The 20753-nt window shown below is 35.1% G+C and overlaps 3 protein-coding genes across 6 annotated transcripts; 2 read left to right on the plus strand and 1 right to left on the minus strand.

The window, feature by feature from the left end:
* The first annotated feature begins 961 nt into the window (after nt 1-961).
* Nucleotides 962-5064, plus strand: LOC140806132 (phototropic-responsive NPH3 family protein NPY4). Of its 4 annotated transcripts, none has more exons than XM_073162623.1 (6): nt 962-1543; nt 2068-2516; nt 2753-2822; nt 2927-4102; nt 4325-4453; nt 4537-5064. In XM_073162623.1, the coding sequence occupies exons 2-6, from the start codon at nt 2455-2457 to the stop codon at nt 4654-4656; spliced, it is 1557 nt and encodes a 518-aa protein (XP_073018724.1). In that variant the 5' UTR covers nt 962-1543; nt 2068-2454; the 3' UTR covers nt 4657-5064. The 4 variants fall into 4 exon arrangements, with proteins under 4 accessions (XP_073018724.1, XP_073018722.1, XP_073018723.1 ...); XM_073162621.1 differs by having other exon boundaries at nt 965-1401; nt 1481-1543; nt 4325-5064; XM_073162622.1 differs by having other exon boundaries at nt 965-1401; nt 1481-1543; nt 2355-2516; nt 4325-5064.
* A 6482-nt stretch (nt 5065-11546) lies between these two features.
* Nucleotides 11547-13733, minus strand: LOC140806134 (probable N-acetyltransferase HLS1). Its single transcript, XM_073162624.1, has 3 exons — nt 13264-13733; nt 12952-13160; nt 11547-12646 (listed from the first exon to the last, which is right to left on the minus strand). The coding sequence occupies exons 1-3, from the start codon at nt 13447-13449 to the stop codon at nt 11782-11784; spliced, it is 1260 nt and encodes a 419-aa protein (XP_073018725.1). The 5' UTR covers nt 13450-13733; the 3' UTR covers nt 11547-11781.
* A 2381-nt stretch (nt 13734-16114) lies between these two features.
* LOC140805634 (uncharacterized) lies at nt 16115-20448 on the plus strand. The gene is made up of 6 exons (XM_073161893.1): nt 16115-16499; nt 16614-17330; nt 17572-17772; nt 18925-19329; nt 19411-19757; nt 20016-20448. The coding sequence occupies exons 1-6, from the start codon at nt 16185-16187 to the stop codon at nt 20446-20448; spliced, it is 2418 nt and encodes an 805-aa protein (XP_073017994.1). The 5' UTR covers nt 16115-16184.
* The last annotated feature ends 305 nt before the right edge of the window (nt 20449-20753 follow it).

Raw genomic sequence — 20753 nt, forward strand, 5'->3', positions numbered from 1 at the left:
CTGACAAACAAGTGGAAGTGGAAGTTTTCAATCACCTGTTTCAAAAAACAAACAAAAAATAAAATTATGAGAAGATCTTGGGAATTAGTTTTGAGATGTAGATTTTTTATTTGAATCAATTATGAAAAATATTACTTTTAATGTTAAAATTATTATTTATTATTGTTGGGTGCAATAATTGTCTTTACTTGGTAGAGCGATCGAACCGTTGTACTTGAGCTGCTGCGCAGTTTAAAAATTTTGAGTTACACTATTACCACCAGCTATAATTTTTGGTAAAGTGGCAAGCGCTCGGTCTTATAATTATTGTAAATATGGACATAACTAATCTATCTCAGAATAATGATCCGCGAGACCGTCTCACAAAATACTTATTATTTAAAAAATATTAGATTAAACATTTGTTATGTATATATTTGAATTATTTATTTAGTAAACAAAAGCAATATCTAAATATTTACCAATTAAATTTATAAAATAATCGAAAATTATTTTATTGAGGAGTGACGTCATACTAACTGAATAATTAGTACTTATCATTCACATAGTAACCTAGTATTCTCTGGTTGATGAATTTGGTGTAAAAAAAATTTGAGAGTAAAATACAGATAGAGTTGGATGCTATTATTATCAAAGTAGTTGTCAAAGTTCGATTTGTCCATTTTTGCTGCGAAATATCTGTAAGAGTAATTGCATCTTTATTATATATATTTTTAAAATATGTTTTCATAATTTATTTTTGATAAAAGTAGAATAAAATTGTATTTCTATTTTTATATTCAAGAAATCTTCGAAATCTTAAGTTTTACTCTTCTTATCATGAATGTTGAACTCTAATTAGAGAGTATTAGTACAAAATGTAAGAAAAACATTTTCTTTTCAAGAAAAGCATGATAAAATGGAGCGATATTGTCAGCTGGGTCTCTGCTTAGCTTTGTTTTTATTTCATTTAATTCTTTTGATTGTGAAAAAGATTAGATTTGAGGGGTCCCCTTTGTCTACAAGCGAAAACGAAGGCTCCCACTTTACAGTTGCATCTGAAATACGGAAAAAAAGAATTTTTTTATACCAAAGTACAGCTAATTTTTTTCATAATTTAGTAGTGTGCAGCACCTTTTGGCAATGAAATTATTTACATTTGCTTGGGAAGTATTAGTGTTCTGATATACGGTTATAGAGAAGGAGGAGTGTCTGGAGTGGAAAGAGGTATGGTGGTGGTGGGGACGGTGGTGCTGATTCTGAAGAGATAGATGAGAGTGTGGGCACTTTCCGAGCTTGGTTTTTGCGATAACATAGTGTTGCGGTGGTGGCTGGCAAAGATTAGGGACAACTCATCTTTTTGGTGTTTTGGTTTTTTCTGTTTTTTTGTGGCCGATCCCTTTCTGATTTAGTGGTTGTGGGGTTTGTTTTCTTGTTTTTGTTCTTCAAATTAGTGGGCACTTGTTCTCCCTAATGAGTAATTGATCTTTGAATCTTGAAGGGCTTCCGTTGATTTGAAAGATTGGTTTGATTCTCATGGGAGTTTAGCTTCTTCTGATCTTAGGTGAGTTTTAAAGAACATACAAAATCTGGTTTTTTCTTCTTCTTTTTCCCCTTCTGTTCTCTTGTGATAGCAAATGCTACTTGTTGTGTGTTCGAATTTATTGATTCTGATATTTGTTTGGAAAATGATATGTGATAGTAAACTTGTGATTTTTATGTTATTTTTTGAGTAAAGACGCAACCTTCCTTATTTTTAACTCTTTCTGCATTTGGGTTATGCTGAATTTGTGATTTGGCCAAAGAAAGGGTGAATATGTGTGCAAGAATTGGTTATTGATTCGGTCTTTTACTATTTGCCACTAGTTTTGTTTATTCTTAGCTATTGTACCTTTTTATCTTATGGGGTATAGGCGTTGATGCTTTGTTTCTTACACTCCCATTTCAGATAACAAATATGTTGATTCCAGCGTGGCTTGTTCATATATGTGCATATGATTTCAGTATCTTGCGAACTAATTGATGCTTCTTGTCTGTGATTTTGATGGTGCTCATTCACTCATTCCAAGATTATGTCGGATTTGACAGGTTTCTCCAACTTCATTGGTTGAAGAAAATTTTGTTGAGGAATGTGGATTCTTGTGTGATTTCTGGAAAGGGAACCTTAGATTTTATGCGAATCTTAACCAAAGTCTATAGTTTAAGAGATCAAATTAGGGGAGTGTTTCTGTGTTTTCAAAAGTATATTTAGCCCCTTCTCTTTGTTCCGGTCCTGGTTAAGAGATCAAATTCTTTCTCAGTCTATTTTATACATCCATTACGGTCTTTTCATTTTCACTATCCATTTCCTTCAACTCTATTTTTGTTTCTCTTAGACCGTAGAAAGGTGGCATGGCATTGTTTACGTCTTGTGCCCAAAGCCTTTTTCCGTTGTTAGGAGTTGAGATTTTGTTGAAAGAGTAATTACCTGCCAAAATGAAGTTTATGAAGCTTGGATCCAAGCATGACCAGTTTAAGACTGATGGAGATAATGTCAGGTTAACTATTTCTGCTGTCAAATCCTTTGTTATTATTTTTCTTTGGCCAAATATTTTGGATGAAGTATATGTTAAGAGCCATCAAATTTACTCTTCTATGGAGTAATATGATACTGCTACAGTACTGTCACTAGAAAGCTCGTATAACCATGTTCTGTTTCTTTGTCGAAATTCAACTTTTAACAATGGGTTTATAAAGTTTATCATAGATGACAGTTAAAATTTGTGTATTCCAGATATGTAGCGACAGAGTTGGCAACTGACCTGGTCATCAGTGTCGGGGATACTAAATTCTATCTACACAAGGTAAAGTCCCGTTTATACCAAACATCAACGTATCCTAAAAATACTAAATTTCACATCTTGAAAAATTTAGTTTTTGTTACTAACACCAGTGCGCGTATTTCTAGTTTCCCCTTCTCTCGAAAAGTTCTCGCCTTCAGAGGCTCGTTTATGGTAGAAGTGGTGAATATGACGATGAAATTAACATCCATGATATTCCTGGTGGAGCTGGTGCATTTGAAATCTGTGCAAAGTTCTGTTATGGCATGATAGTGACGCTCAATGCGCATAATGTGGTCGCAGCACGATGTGCTGCTGAGTATCTTGAAATGTATGAAACCGTCGAGAAAGGAAATATCACTTACAAGATCGACGTGTTTCTTACTTCAACCATTTTCCGTAGCTGGAAAGACTCGATAATTGTGCTTCAGACGGTCAAATCTTTTCTTCCTTGGTCCGAGGAACTGAAGATCATCAGCCACTGCTTAGATGCTATTGCAGTCAAAGCTTCTATCGACCCTTCAAAAGTCGACTGGTCGTACACCTATAACCGTAAAAAGAAAATATCTGAGAATGGAAATGACGCACAGTGGAATGGTGTGAAAAAACAACCAACTGTCCCGAAAGATTGGTGGGTAGAAGACCTCTGCGAACTTCAAATTGATTTGTATAAGCGAGTTATAACTACAATAATAGCAAATGGAACATTTACTGCAGACATTATTGGAGAATCATTGAAATCATATGCTTTAAGAAAACTTCCATGTTTTAGCAAAGGCACCACACAAGGAGGTGATCTCGAAAAGTACAAATACTTGATTGAAACCATTATATCGTTGCTTCCCGCGGAAAAAAGTTGTGTCCCTTGTAGCTTTTTGCTCAAGTTATTAGAAGCTTCTATTATCTTGGAATGCGGAGAGACGGTAAGAAGGGAGCTCATTGAAAGAATTGGACAGAAACTCGATGAGGCAACCGTTGGTGATATTCTGTGGCAATCTACAACTGGTGAAACAACGTTGTACAGCATAGATTTAGTACACGAGATGGTTGAACAGTTTGTGATGCAAGAACATAGTGCTCAGAATCACTCAATCGAAGATCATAAATTCCGGGAGATGTGTGTAGGATTTACTTCGGATGCTTCCAAGATTAAGGTGGCCAAGTTGGTTGATGGATACCTGGCTGAAGCTGCGAAAGATTCGTCTTTACCTCTATCCAAATTCATCGAGCTAGCAGAAATGGTGTCTAGCTTTCAAAGATCATCCCATGATGGCATATATCGTGCTATTGACATGTACCTCAAGGTTGGTTTATTTATTTTTTCGTCTGATTTGATTATTTGTCCTACTTGATGGGAAATTATAATTGGATTATGCAAACTGATTTTCACCAGTCAATACTAGCTTGGAGGGTTGTTATTTATCCTTGTCACTGTTTTATACTCTTTATTACATTCAACCATCTTATAAATGCCTGCCGCCATTTTAACTTTGATCCCCAAAACTAATTATCATCTTCTTTCACAGGAACGCTCGGGATTGACCAAGAGCGAAAAAAAGAGAATTTGCTCCTTGATGGATTGCAGCAAGCTATCAGCCAATGCCCGTGCTCATGCCGTGCAAAACGAGAGGCTACCTTTACGAGTTGTCATGCAGGTACTTTTCTTTGAACAAGCCAAGGCATCTGGCTCTGGCGGTGGCTCTGCTAGAGCTTTACTCCCTGGTACTTCCTATGGCAGCTCAAGTTCCACAACAACCAACACCTCGGACGACTGGGATGGCAACCAGACATCCGAGGAGCTGAAGACCTTAAAAAGTGGACTCGAATCTTTGAGCTTAAAAAGCAAGGGAGGTGGTGAAACTGATGCCAAAGCGAATGCAGAAAAAGTAGCTGATAAAAAAGCGAAAAAGATTTTCTCGAGACTCTGGTCGAACAAAGATAGAAAAGGCGAAAACAGCAGCTCGGACACATCCGAGAGCCCCGGTTCTACCAGTGTCGAAGAGACAACATCCACCTCTTCACTAACGAAGATGCAATCCTCTTGAAATGTTTTTACTTGTCTCTAGAAATTAGAACCAAAACCATTAATTTGAGGATTAGAGGATGAGGATTTAGATGCTAATGAAAATTTTGGAGCTCCAGAAGCCTATGAATGTGTCAGTAGGGGTTCATGTTTTTGATGTAGTCAAGTTTGATATTTGTCGCCCCCGAATGGAACCGCAGGCTTTGTTGTGTTCGGTGTGATGTTAATTTTTATTTTTAGGCCTCAGCTTAACTGAAGCAACGATTTTTCACAAAATTTTGAGAATATACCAAAAAATATCGCTCAATTTATTAATAAAAGTCTATTTTAGTAAATTTTTAACTTTTGGCTTTCAAAATGAATTAGAAAAATATGGAAAAATTATTAGTTTGAGTAATAAAATTATTATATTTAGATAAATATTTCAACTGTATAAATAGATCGGACGTTAGATAATATGTCTTGGTTTCTTCCAAGAAAAGTAAGATGGACTCATTTTCAATAATTTGACTTGTGAAATTATTGAAAGCAGGGCACCACCCCAAACCGAACAATTTGGACATGAATTCGGGCCACAAAAAAGTACCCACATGGTTTTGTAAGTCTATTGGGCTTAAATTATATATCATTTTTTAAATTTTTAGTTTCTAGGTGGTCTGAAAGTTTAGGCCACTAACATGCTGCAACAATTTGTTGGATAACGTGACCACTATGATATATTATACCAAGGACTATTTTTTTCCCTTAAAATCATATTTGGCAACCTCCTACGGCTATCAAAGAATTTTTTTATTATTTATGTTATCTAAAATATGTAAAAACTTTGTTCTAAATAAATTTGGTCTAAAATCATATGATACAAAAAATATCAATTTTGTTATATTGCATATCAATTCACACAAATAGTTTACATTTATTTTTAACAAAAAAATAGTCTATTTTCATCGAATTATTGGTGTTGTATTTGACATGTCAGCAATTTTCGGTGACATATTTTCATTTTCTAATGCTACATCATCACTCCAATGAATCAGCTGATAACAAGATCAAAAAAGTTCAAGTTAGAGGACAAAAACTTAATATAATTATTCAAATAATTTTCCAAATGTAGATAAAGAAATGATAAATCACAACCCATCAATAAGGTTGTGTAATAAAAAAAAGAATAGGTCTCTTGTGAGACGGTCTAACGAATATTTATCTGTGAGACGGGTCAACTCTATCGATATTCACAATAAAAAATAATATTTTTAGTATAAAAAATAATATTTTTTCATGAATGACTCAAATAAGATATCCGTCTCACAAAATACGACCCATGAGACCGTCTCACACAAGTGTTTGCCATAAAAAAATTAAGCGGAAATTTAATTGGAACCCGATGTAAAAAATACAAAGTAAACTCACCACATTGTAGATGAAAGAAAATTTTCATCTACTCTCATGTTATAATTTAAGAATGTAGAGGGTGCTCAACTCTATCAAATGGATGGAAAAGGACAACTTTTGACAATGCGAAAAGGGACACTTGAAAAAGGATAACCACCGTTTCTTTGAACCACAATTCCTCGTACCTAAACCACCTATAAGCTATAAATGCTCTACGTGCATTCTTCTTTGGGGGTACTTAACATTCAATCCATTTCAATTTTTGGGTTTTTGGAATCCAAACCATGTTTTTATATTTCCTTAAACTGAAACAAATTAGGAAAAGTTTGTCAAAAATCATTCACAATACCTAGGTCAAGAACTTCCTGCTGAAATGGTTCCAAATTACAAGAAAGAAAACGTGCATGCCATATCACGTTAATTTATACTTCTAGTTGCCAATAATGCAGTTGATTTGCAGAATTAACGCGAAAAGGAAAGATTATTTTAGGGTTTGTGGTTTGCATAATTAAGTTAAAAGACCAAAAGTAATTTGATTAAAGGTAAAAGCACTAAGCTCAATGCAATAACATAAACTCTCGATGCCCTATTTTGTGATCGAGTGAGTCTCATGTGAGACCGTCTCACGGATCATAATTTGTGAGACGGGTCAACCCTACTCATATTCATAATAAAAAGTAATACTCTTAGCATAAAAAGTAATACTTTTTCATGGGTGACCCAAATAAGAGATCCGTCTCACAAATATGACCCGTGAGACCAGTCTCACACAAGTTTTTACCTTTGTGATTAGGCTGCTTACTTTATGATAATTTGCCTATAAAAATCTGTAATTTTAAAAGAATTTCACATAAAATTACAAAGTGTTTAATTTGGTTGATGAGACAGCTTCTCATATTTTAATTACTCTTGTCACGCTCGTCCACTATATCCTTTATGCAAACGGCATTAAAATAAATTTACAACTAACTTTTCCTTTTCACGAAGATACATTTTTTCACATTTTGTATTGAAAAGTCACCAACTAATTAGATGTGTCGTGGGATGATGTTTTTTATTTCTCTCTTCTTCTTCTTCTTTTTCTTGTTTTTTTTTTTTTTTGGAATTTTGTAAATATTCATTCAACGACTGTTTCCATAATAGTAATACGAATCTTTTCATCGTACTTATGTTCTTATTCATACATATCTTGAGAAACTTCGTCATCTAAATCATAATTATTTTAAGTCAAAACGTGTAATTTTAGATTTTTTTTTTAAGTTATAAGCTTTTGAAAAGAAAATGTATCTTTTATATCTATCATTTTGGTGTCAGATCATTTATTCATGCTCTCCGCCGCCCAATTATTAGTGGAGTTTCCATATTTCAAGTATTAGTATCTTATATTGCGGACCATGAACCAACCTGAGAATTTCGGCTTCTGAGTGACAGATTTAGATCTCAAGTTCGAGTCATATGGATATAAAACAAGTCAAACAACAAAAGCATGAAATCACCTTCTTCGCTTTGTGTTATATTTCATACTACACAAATATATATGACCGGGCCTTCAATTTTTAAAGTTTTACAAGTAAATATTTATTTGTACGACTTCAATATTTTGAATAACACTATTCCAAGTTTTACATGTCGATCACTCTCTTAACAAAGACAATCACTTCACTCGAACAATCTTCAACTCCCCTCAATAATTGCACTCATTATAATCCATGAAATCGAATACATGACATTGATTGTGATACAAATTATCAGAACTCGGATTCAAGAGTTTGACTTTTTACCAAAAATTATAGTTAACCCAAAACACAAAATTCAATTTTGTGTACAACAATTTATTTAACCCAAAAACACAAAATTCAATCTTTTTTAAAGAACTTATGATAAAATCAAGTTAACCAACAAACGAGAGAGAGTTGGCTTCTTAAATGTCGTCACTTTCATTATCGAAGATAAACTAAAATAAAATTAGGAAACAAAAATATTTACAGCAGAGGAAGTATTTAAAAGTGGTGCTTTCTATTTCCAAGTCTATATGAACAGTACCCCTATTAACCAATAATGAGAAGCATATTTGGAGTGTGCAGCAGCTCAAAAATATTAACCAGCTTTCATTTGTCTGCTCACTCCACTTCCCAACTCAAAGCCAACGTGCATCCAATAATCTTACTCCCATCAAATTATAATATGATATTTTCCTACACTATCAAATATAATGTTAGGTATGTGTTTTTTTTCAAAACAATAAAAATTAAAAAATTATCCCTTGCATAATTTTATGTACTTCTCGATTAACGCATGACATGTATCTTGCTGAGAAATCGTGTTATTCTTTCTCTATATCGTACAACTTTATCGGATAGTCGGAAGAAACTAAGATTATAAATCCAATTATTTGATCAATCATTTTGTTTCTTCAAATACATTCACCCTATTTTTTTAAAATCAATTTCTATAATTCCTACCTTTCGAAAGCGGGTCCCGGATTTTTCCAATTGTTCAATTAATGGCCCCTTCATGACACAGTTCTTCTGAATTTCGAATAGTATTTAGGATCATCTGTTTTCGATTATCTAATAAATCACTTAATAACAGTAGATTATAATTCCGTTCATTTGAAAACTTCCATAATCCCTTCCCAAACCAAACATGAATCTTTCTCATAAAATATTAATTATTTTTGTTATTCAATGTTTCTTAGTAATCAAACCGAATAATAAAATGAATCCGTGGTTATGTCAGTCACAATCATATAATAAGAAGGTAGTTAAAAACTGCTACAGAATGATAAGAAAATGCATTACAAATACATTGTTGGGAAATCAAATCCAGATTAGCCTACACTGCTGGTAAACTTAGGACATTTAATAAATTTTATTACGTTATTATTACTCTTATGATCTATTTTTAAGAATATTTGATTCATTAAGATAAATTTTTAAGACAAAAAAACTGAATAATCCAATGGTTGTACCCGACGGGTACGTACATATGCTTTTTTTAACGATTGTCAAATGCATTGCATTATTTTTTTAAAAGTTTATTAATTGGATAAGACGCATCGAACATTAAATTATATATGAGATACGTTAAAATTGAGGCGACTTGGCATTCACATGATTTTGTCTTTTCAATCCATCTTCCCATTTCCGCCAAAATCAATTTCCCATGATTGGTACAAAATTTTAATAATTTCTTTCCAATTGTTTTATGTATATATTTTTTTTCCTATTAGCAAATAAGTGTTACCTATCTTTCTGGAATTTTGTAATGGTTCCAAGTTCAGTCTTCCCCTCACCTCTTCTTCAATATGTTAAGAAGGTTGCGCTATTCCGACATTAAAAAGTCATATCAGCTTCAGGCATCGAATATCAATTTATGCTATGAAGAAGCACATTTCACAACTAGGGATGACGACTTTTCCCACGTATTTGAGGCCCCACGGAGAAAATGCGAAATGGAGATCCTCAATTTTTTCGGATTTGGGTTCAAGTTCAGAGATTTTTTTAAATCTCCGATGTAGTTCAGGACGGGTGTAGGAATAGTATCATCATCTCCGAACCCGTCTCAAAAATAATATCAATAATAAAATAATAGTATTATTGTATCAATAATATTATTTTTTAAAATATTAATATTGATATTACTAATAATATTATTAATATTGTTAATATTATCACTGATATTAATAGATAATAACAAGTTTTGGTTTGAGAAAATCTCTGAATCCGTCATCATCTTTCCATAGTAATATTTCTGAAACGGGGATGAGGGCCGGGGATGAGAAGTTGATCCACGAAATTTCGGATTTAAGGATTCTCCGAACCCAAAAAAGTGGAGATCAGAACGGATATGAGGGTGATGATTGAATTCAGGGACGGAGATGTGGATGGCAAACACGCCCGCGCCCCGTCCCGTTGCCATCCCTATCCACAACCATATCAAAGAAGATATACAAGAAAAATGATATTTGAACTTGGAATATTCTTTAATTCGGTCCTTTTTCTTCGAATAATTTGAGCAAAGATTTCAAAATAGCTTTTCATGTAATACTTCAATTACTCATAACTCTAATTTGAGAATATAATAGAAAATGAAATCCGGGAAATAAATAAACGATTGAATTTCTCAGAGCCACTAAATATGCTTGTACCTTCAAATATAATTAAACCTTTGTCTGCTCCACAAAAGAATACATGGCCAATAATGCTACATCTATTTTTCAGTGGATGATTGCCTTTGGCATATTATTCTATGCTTCTTGAGTAGATTTTACATGTTTTATTAATGATTTAAAGTATGATATAACATGAAAAAATTGTATTGAAACCATTTGGACAATCTGGTAGTTGGACATTAACAAAAAAAATTATATTTCCCATCAAATTTCTGTAAGGTCCCTCTCTAACATTTGTCATTAGCCAAACAAGTCACTCACAAAGATAGCATCGAGGCTTTATGGGCCTATCGATACGATGATGATGCGTCGCATTTTCAATATATGCCATGAAAAAGATGGCCAACCGTGCAAAATCACATCAACATCAAGAATTCAAGTCAGGCCGTAGGAGAGGATCCACATGGCGCCTTGTTCTATTATTGAGATAACGGTCGGTCTACTCGACTCATTATCATCTCTAACTAACTTTCACTCTTACAATTAATATCGAAGTCAAAATCATGTATTCGAAGCAACTAACAGAACACATATTGTTAGGAGCAAAAACTGATTTAACGATAATTCGAAACATGAGGAATTTGGGTATGATACTTTGTGTCCAACCCAATCCGGATCGATTCGAAAAATTCAGGTAATTTGGATATTATTGGGAGTAAATTGCTCCTCGGTCGGGTATTTTTACAATTTTTAATTTATATATAATATTATTAATTTAATTTAATTAAAATAAAAATCGTGTTATTTTAGTAATATATTATGCTAATATATACTATTTTTTTTGTATGTTTTATATCTAAAAATTATATATTTAATTTAATAAATTTTTCTGTTAATTTTTTTAAAATCAACTAATAATAGAACCCGAGTGGCCCGATTATCTAGGGTTGAGATATAAAAGTATAAGAGTAGGTCTCATGTGAGACATTCTCACGAATCCTAATCTGTGAGACGAGTCAACCCTACACATATTCACAATAAAAAATAATACTCTTAACATAAAAAATTATATTTTTGCATGGATGATCTAAATAAGAGATTCGTCTCATAAATACGACTTGACGTCTCACACAAGTTTTACCAAAATATAAAACCCAGATAACTCACACATGTGCGGTGTGCCCACCACATCCAATTTAATTACAAAATTTACTTGATAGAGATGCTGGAATTTATCTTTTACAACGATAACTACTGCCAACAAATGCTGTGAGTCACCAAATACCTTATATTGGACCTCACAACTCATGATAATAATATTACAAAAACAACATACTTTGAACTAAAAAAATATGGAAGTAAAATACTAAAAAAAAAAAAATCAAAAAAGGTCATTTTTCGAAACTAAGCCATAGGTAGTGAGCAGATGATTTTTATCACTTGATCCACGCACAACTCTAAAACTCTCTCGGGTCGACGAAAATGGACGGACCAGGAGATGACTTGGTCCAGTCACCCGTGGCTCCGTCGCTGTATTCTTCCCCTAATCGTTTTATGCACCATAAGTCCTCCGGGCACGATAGAATTTTCCAATGTGGAATCCCGAATCTGAGCGGCTCCCGGCTAGCCACCTCCGTGGCCACCACTCCGCAGTCATGTTCCTTTGCAAGATTGTGGGCCAGCCTACATAAAGCTCTTATAAGTTTAACAGCGTTTGGGCCTTCACCTCCAAGCCCATACAGAAAATGGAACCCAAAAGGCCTAAAAACTTCAGGCACCGACGGCAAACTCAACCAGGGCAAAGCCTGGTCCACCACACGAGTAGTCTTAGCCAATGCTCTTCTCACTCGCGACGCGCCGCGAACCTCGAGCCGGAACACGTCTTTACAGTTCCACACGCTGAGAACCGCCCACGACTCCGGCGGACTAGCCAGAAACTCGGCGGCCCCCGGCCATGACTCGGCGGAGTACGACCCTCTCGGCACGGCCAGGAACGTTCCTAAGCTGAGTTCATTTTTCAAGACAGAGTCGATGTCCCGTGGGAAAAACTCGGTGGTGGAGAACCGCCGACGGTAGACGGCCTCCGCGTCGACGGGGCCGAGCCTGATGACCACAACCTTCTTGCTGATCTTGACTCGGTGGGCGAACACGGGCTGGACTAGAATGGAAGGGGTACGGAATCTTGAGTAGCCACATTTTTCAGTGAAGAGTTTGACAGATGCTTCGTTATCATTTTCAGTAGCCATGTATGAATATTCAGCGCCATTTTCTCCGAACCATCGCTCTATTTCCCGCACTAGCTTCAACCCAATTCCCATTCTCCTGCAAGCGTCCAAAAAACATTAAACAAATTAATACTGAAAAACCAGTCGTCCCCACATGTAAAAAGAAGTAAACTTTTAAACAGCAAGCACTCATTTCTTTTAGAGTGTCTGCGTTAATATATCATACGTGGTATGAGCCAAAGGAATATTTAAATAAGTCGGCAAACAATAATTAGTTGAGCCACCATCCATTTTTGGAATACCACTTGATAAACCGTGGACTATTGTTGAATGAGACAAGATTTATAACGTGAGACAAATTCGAGTGATGAGCAAGAAATGGAAAAGGATGGGTTTCTCTACCGACGAGAGGGGGAGACACGGAGGCCTAAAATATAGGCAAGTTTAGTGTACACAGGGTGGGGTTGATTCGCTTTCGTGGGGCAGTTATTGCCGCTTCTGGGGAGCTTCTTCCCGCAAGTAACGGTTTTGATGCAACCCCTGATCATCCCCACTATTTCTCTCCTCCCCTCATCCTCTCCCCCGCCGCCCAACACCGCCATCTCCGCCACCTGAGACGTCCACAGAACAGAAACCCAAGTGAGTTACCAAAACAATGATGGTGGAAATTAAAGTTAACAGAAACTAATGAAGGAAATGATCGATATTACTAACCAGCATGAGGTAGGCGGGAGAGTGGCGGACCCGGCAAATGGGGTCTCCCAAGAGGTCGGTGAATAGGGAGAGCTTCCCACTGGGCCCGACCTCACACCTATTCTCCACTTCCTCCACTGCACTACAGTCTTTCTTCGCATCATATTCTCTCACCACCACCGCCGCCATGCCACCGTCAGCAACCATTCCTCCCTTCTAAATATAAAGATCACAGCTTTTTTCCAAGGCCACTAAATTATAGGTGGGTCTAATAAAGTGTGACTGAAGCTGGAAAAGCAACGGCCGAAAATCTTATCGAAATATGAAAGAAGCAAAAGATTTAAAGCAAGAGAAGCCTGGAGAAAGGACAGCCCGAGAAAAGGAACGAGAATCTTAAATCTTAAAATTTCTATAAAGCCACAGTACTGATGCGAGAGTCACAAGCTAGCTTCGTCATTCATTTCATTTATTTTCTCACTGAGGTATAAATTTCAGAGTAGTGACCCCTTTTTATACTTGAATTTCGGAGTGCCCACCCTCCCTCTAATATAATCCGATTATTATGGACCCATAATATTTGGGATACAAAAAGTTTGTAAAATATTATATTTTAATAAGAAAAAAACTCTAATTTATGATAACATTCAATTTATACGCAATATTTTAAATTTTTAGTAAATTACAGTGAAATTTTAATGTATCTTATTATATGTGACAAATTATAAGGACCGAGCTTATTTGGTTGCTAGCGATTTAGAAAGAAAAAAGACATATTAATCAAAAGAACTAAAAAAATGAAGCTCCGAGGTTGATGACTCAAGTGTTATTGCATATATTCCAAAATTTGTGTATACATGTCCTTCCATATGTTTTCTTAGGTCCATTATTTTGATCATTTATAAAAAAAAGTATATTATATTTTATTATAAAAATAACATTATTATTATAAACTAACCACCGAGGCACACACGTTGTGTGGGTAATGAATATATTTAGCTAATATATTAAAAAACATTCATGATACTACAACAATATGACACCAAAATATTTTGTACTCGAATCATAAAAGAAAATAGATTTTAAAACTTAAATAAATCTGACAAACTTAATTTGTTATCTCATGTAATATAAATTTTAATCATAAAAAATAATATTCTTTTGAAATCGTAATATCATGTCATGTGAATAAATATAGACATGATTAAATATTTTATCGATAAAAAACCACAAAATTATTCACTTTAGATCTACCGTTGACATAAAAAAGTATTGGCGTTTGCTTTAGCTACGACTCAAAAGGACACATTCACGTGAAGACATTTGAGTTTAATTTGTCACTTGAAAACCTTTTCTGGGAAGTCTCTGTCTATTCCTTTTCCCTGTCCCTTCGGCTCTATCTGTTTAAATCCGTCGAAATGCTAAATCTTAAGAAATCATATTTATATAATTGTCTGGAATTATTTATTTTATCAAACATTTTAAAATAAAAATCATAATAATAATTGTTGGAGATTCAAGAAAACTACAATAACAGCCTTACCAAAAATCAATATATTTTAGAGTGGGTATCGTGTGAGACCGTCTCACAGATTTTAATCTGTGAGAAGGGTCAATCCTACCCATATTCACAATAAAAAGTAATACTCTTAGCATAAAAAATAATATTTTTTCATGGATGACCCAAATAAGAGATACGTCTCACAAATACGACCCATAAAACCGTCTCACACAAATTTTTACCTACATTTTAATTAAAGGAAATTTTTTGGAGTCGTTATTTGGTTAAGGGGTGTTAGTATTTTCCTGCCAAACGTCTTATTTTTCAAATTAAAAATTATTTAAAATTCATTGTTTTTAATTAATTGAAATTATTGGAGTATTAATTATAACAAGTAATGGAAAAATGGCGGCGGTGGCTGCGCAGTCTTCTTTTTGTTTACAACAATGGCCGCTTTGTGTCTCCCACTGGCCCCAGCATTTACTCATTTATTACAAATTGCAATCGTGACCCCATCTATAATCATTACCATTTTTTAATTTTCCTTCTGAGATTACTTCGGATTTCTATTTATTTTTTATTTATATATCGTAAATAAATAGATTCCACAAAAAATAAATACATAAAAAATGGTATATTAGTTGGTTTCATCCATAAATTATTTAATTATCATCACTTTGCTCTGTATATTTCTCTATTAGAATATATATGGGCTTAGTAAAAATCAAGATAGCAACTTCAACTTCTAATTTTTTTTAAAAAAAATAGATTTAATTTTTTGGTTATGTTTTTTTTAATAAATAATATGCTTTAAAAAAATTACTAATCGGAAACAAAAAAATCGATCACAATCTTATCTCGATCCGTTTTCATCTGGATAGCAACTCATTTCAATGTTTTTCGTTCTAACACGATCTTGGATTTGGTTATATGCTCAGCATAATGAACTTGGAATTGGTACAATTGGATATGCTATCGGATTGTTCGGTTTTTTATTACTTTATATATGGAGAACCAGTTTAATCACATTCGATTCAATAATTGCACTATCCTGTGTTTGACTTAAATTTTACAAGAGTTAAAATTAAAAAATAGCTATGTTATCCATATCTTTCATCTCACGAACCAAATTATGCATTATTTAACATAATCGGATATTAAGAATTTGAAAGTGTGAGTTTCTTATGTTACGAGAAAGAAAATCTGCTAGATTATAGGAATAATATTTTCTAGTATAGGAATGTATATATTAGTCAATAATTGTAATTGATTCTGTATATTATGTTTCCTAGAATAGCGCAACTTATGTCCTGTATAAATTCATGTTGCTCTTTATAGTAAATATACAAAAATTCTCCCAATATTTACTTCTTCTTTCATGGTATCAGAGCATTGAACCTGGTGACTCTGAAATCTTTCAAACGCTTCCGCAATTGTTACAATCATGGGAGACAAAGGCAACAATGGAAAAGAATCAACATCGTCTAAGGCTATCATAGAAGCCGTGGACACCTACAATCTACATCACTCGGATCATCCAGGTATGGTACTTGTCTCTAAGGTACTCGAAGGAGACAACTACAGCACATGGAGTCGAGCTATGCGAATTAGCTTGAGCGCTAAAAACAAGATTGGGATGGTCACAGGATTAATCAAGCCACCTTCTACAACAGACACTAGTTTTGATTCTTGGAAACGATGCAATGACATGGTTTTGTCTTGGATATTGAATTCTATTCATCCGGACATAGCCAGTAGTGTAATTTATTGGGAGACTGCAGCAGAAGTTTGGGCAGATCTGCAAGAGCGATTCTCTCAAGGGAACGATTCAAGAATCTATCAGATCAAACAAAATATTGTGGAACATAGGCAGGGACAACAATCTATTTCAGTCTATTACACAAAGCTTAAATCTTTGTGGGATGAACTCTCATCCTATCATGAGACATTATCTTGTTCGTGTGGAGGATTGGAGAAACTTAATCAGAGAGATGAAAAGGAGAAGGTTATGCAATTTTTGATGGGATTAAATGACAGTTACGCGGCCATTCGTGGTCAAATTTTGTTGATGCAGCCTCTACCTGATACACGACGAGTTTATTCACTTATTCTTCAACAAGAAAAACAAGTTGAAGTCTCTCTCAATCGCGGGAACATGAACCACCATGCCATGATTGTAGGTCAAAATAGCAAGACAACTCAAGCACATCAAGAACAAAAACAAAAGGCACAATTGCACTGCTCTTATTGCAACCGTGATAATCACAGCATTGAAAAGTGTTTCTACCTCCATGGCTTTCCAGTTGGTCATAAGTTTCACGGCAAGAATATGAAACCATTTAATCAACGCCCTTCAAATGCAAATAACGTGAAGGTGGCACCAGAGACAACGACAAAGTTTGTTTCAACAGATGATGGTCCAAGGCTCACAACTGATGAATACAACCAATTAATAGCCATGATCCGGAAAACCAATGAGGGTAACACACAAATTTTTACAAACACTACATGTAACATCAAATCATCATCTAAAGTTAATTTGGCTGCTTCGGGCTTGTGCTGGATTATTGACAGTGGAGCCACAGATCATGTGGCTTCCTCAGTTGAATTATTAGAATCAAAAAGAATATCAGGAACAACCACTATTGGTTTTGCCAAATGGTAGTCAGGCACATATTGAATCAATTGGTTCATTACGCATTTCACCTGACATAGAAATTGATGATGTTCTCAGAGTTCCAGAATTTAAAGTTAATTTACTATCAGTTAGTAAACTAACAAGGGCATTGAAATGTATCGTAATTTTCTCTCCTGATTTTTGTGTTGTGCAGGACGCTACTACGAGGAAGACGATTGGCCTGGGCAAGCAACATAATGGCCTCTACTACCTAACACAAGACCAAAATCCAGCCTTGGCCCACACTATCCGCAAACACTCCAACCTTTGGCATCAACGTCTTGGGCATCCATCATCTAGTCCTCTTCAAATTCTTAGTAAATCTATTCCTGCAATTTATTTTGATTCCAAGCATGTTTGTGAAGTTTGTCCTTTAGCTAAACAAACTCGTTTGCCTTTTCCATCTAGTTCAATTTCTTCTCAAGCACCTTTTGATTTGATACATTGTGATATTTGGGGACCTTATAAAATAAATTCTCATTGTGGGGCTCGTTATTTCTTAACAATTGTTGATGATTTTACTCGATACACTTGGATTCATCTTATTTGCTTTAAATCTGAAACTCAAGGAATACTACAATCATTTATTTCTTGGGTAGAAACACAATTTAAATGTCGTATCAAAACTCTTAGAGCTGACAATGGTGCTGAATTTACCTCTATGAAACATTACTTGGATAACAAAGGAATAACTTTTCATCATTCATGTACCTCAACTCCCCAACAAAATGGGGTAGTCGAGAGGAAACATCGCCACCTTTTAAATGTAGGAAGAGCCCTTCGTTTTCAAGCAAACTTGCCACTAAATTTTTGGGGAGAGAGCATTCAAACAGCTTGCTATTTGATAAATCGCTTACCTACTCCTCTTCTATCTCATAAGTCACCATATCAACTCCTTCATAATAAGCCACCTACATACTCACATCTTCGAATCTTTGGGTGCCTATGTTATGCCACCAATCTTCTACCCACATCTAAATTTGATCAAAGAGCTAATCGTTGCATATTCATAGGCTATCCATTGGGTCAAAAAGGTTATCGAGTTTATGATGTTGTCACTCATAAAATATTTTCTTCTAGGGATGTTGTATTCTATGAACATATTTTTCCGTTTTATACGAATTCTCAAAAACAACCAGATGACATGCTTGTTCTTCCTTTACCACACACATTAGATGAACCAGCCCCCACACATACAATTGACCCAAAAGATATTGACCAACCAAACTTTCCAAGTATTTTGAATGAAAATATACCGGCCCATAATAGTGTTCTACCACAAGCACCTGTCACTACTCGACATTCAGATCGTATCAAACAACCCAATGTCACACTCCGAGACTTTCATCTCTACCACACGGCCAAGGTTGCTTCCAACCAGTCTTCTTCCTTGTCAGGTACGCGTCATCCTTTATCTCGATACATTTCTTATGCACAACTTTCGCCCACATATCGCAATTTCATTTGTGCTATTACTACTCTTGTGGAACCTGTGACTTATGAACAGGCAGTGTTGGACCCCAAATGGCAAGAAGCTATGGATGCCGAATTAAATGCTCTTGACCAAAATCGTACTTGGACACTCACACCTCTTCCTTTTGGTCACCGTCCGATAGGATGCAAGTGGGTGTACAAGATCAAATATAACTCTGATGGCACCGTTGAACGCTATAAAGCTCGTTTGGTGGCTAAAGGTTTTACTCGACGGGAGGGAATTGACTATAAGGAGACATTTGCTCCTGTGGCCAAATTAGCTACAGTCCGTTGTTTACTTGCTGTAGCTGCTATTCGAAATTGGTCCCTGCACCAACTGGATGTCCAAAATGCATTTCTCCATGGTGATTTACTTGAAGAAGTCTACATGCAATTGCCTCCTGGTATGCATTCTCATCGACACGGGGAGATACCTCTGGTATGCCGACTCAATAAATCACTATATGGGCTCAAGCAAGCCTCCCGGAGTTGGTTTCAGAAATTTTCTACTGCTATTCAGCAAGATGGTTTTCGCCAATCTAAAGCTGACTATTCACTTTTCACAAAAGTTTCTGGCAATTCTTTTACAGCGGTACTCATTTATGTGGATGACATGATCATAACAGGTAATGATGACAGGACAATTGCTGCACTTAAAGAGTCTCTTCGTACCAAATTTCGAATTAAAGAACTTGGTCAGTTACGGTACTTTCTTGGAGTTGAAGTTGCTCGTTCTGCCAGTGGTATTTCAATATCCCAAAGAAAGTACACTCTTGACATCTTAGATGAGACAGGCTTGCTTGGTGCCAAACCATTATCGACGCCAATGGAAGAAAATATCAAACTTCTACCTATGCAGGGAGATTTGTTAAAAAATGCATCTACTTATAGAAGATTGGTGGGACGACTTATCTATCTTACTATCACCAGACCAGAGATAAGTTATTCGGTTCACATTCTGAGTCAGTTTATGCAAGAACCAAGAAAACCACACTTAGATGTTGTTCATCATCTTTTACGGTATCTTAATGGTTCACCTGGACAAGGATTATTATTTTCAGCAAAAAGGAATTTACTATTGAGGGGATTTAGTGACGCAGATTGGGCTCGATGTTCAATCACGAGACGATCTGTAACTGGTTATTGTATTTTTCTTGGAGGATCTCTTATTTCGTGGAAGACCAAGAAACAAGCAACAACCTCAAGGTCCTCGGCAGAATCAGAATATCGTGCTATGGCTTCTATAACATGTGAGCTTACTTGGCTTAGGTATTTGTTAGATGATCTACAGGTACAACATCCACAACCAGCAAAACTGTTCTGCGATAGTAAGGCAGCACTGCATATTGCAGCAAATCCAGTTTACCATGAACGAACAAAACATATAGAGATTGACTGCCATGTTATTAGAGAACGTATTCAGTCAGGTGCCATAGAAACTGCTCATGTTTCATCGAGCTGTCAACTTGCTGATATATTTACTAAACCTCTCAGTTCATCAACTTTTCATTCTCTCCTTAACAAGTTTGGCGTTCTCAATATACACGCTCCCACTTGAGGGGGAGTGTTACGAGAAAGAAAATCTGCTAGATTATAGGAATAATATTTTCTAATATAGGAATATATATATTAGTCAATAATTGTAATTGATTCTGTATATTATGTTTCCTAGAATAGCGCAACTTATGTCCTGTATAAATTCATGTTGCTCTTTATAGTAAATATACAGAAATTCTCCCAATATTTACTTCTTCTTTCATCTTAGTAGTTAATAGATGTATTATACTAAGTACAATATACATAATCTTCATTATTGGCTTATTTAAAAATGATAGATTATTAAACTATATGTTACATATAATG

The sequence above is a fragment of the Primulina eburnea genome, chromosome 11, assembly GCF_022965805.1.
Source record: "Primulina eburnea isolate SZY01 chromosome 11, ASM2296580v1, whole genome shotgun sequence".
Classification (NCBI taxonomy): Eukaryota; Viridiplantae; Streptophyta; class Magnoliopsida; order Lamiales; family Gesneriaceae; genus Primulina; species Primulina eburnea.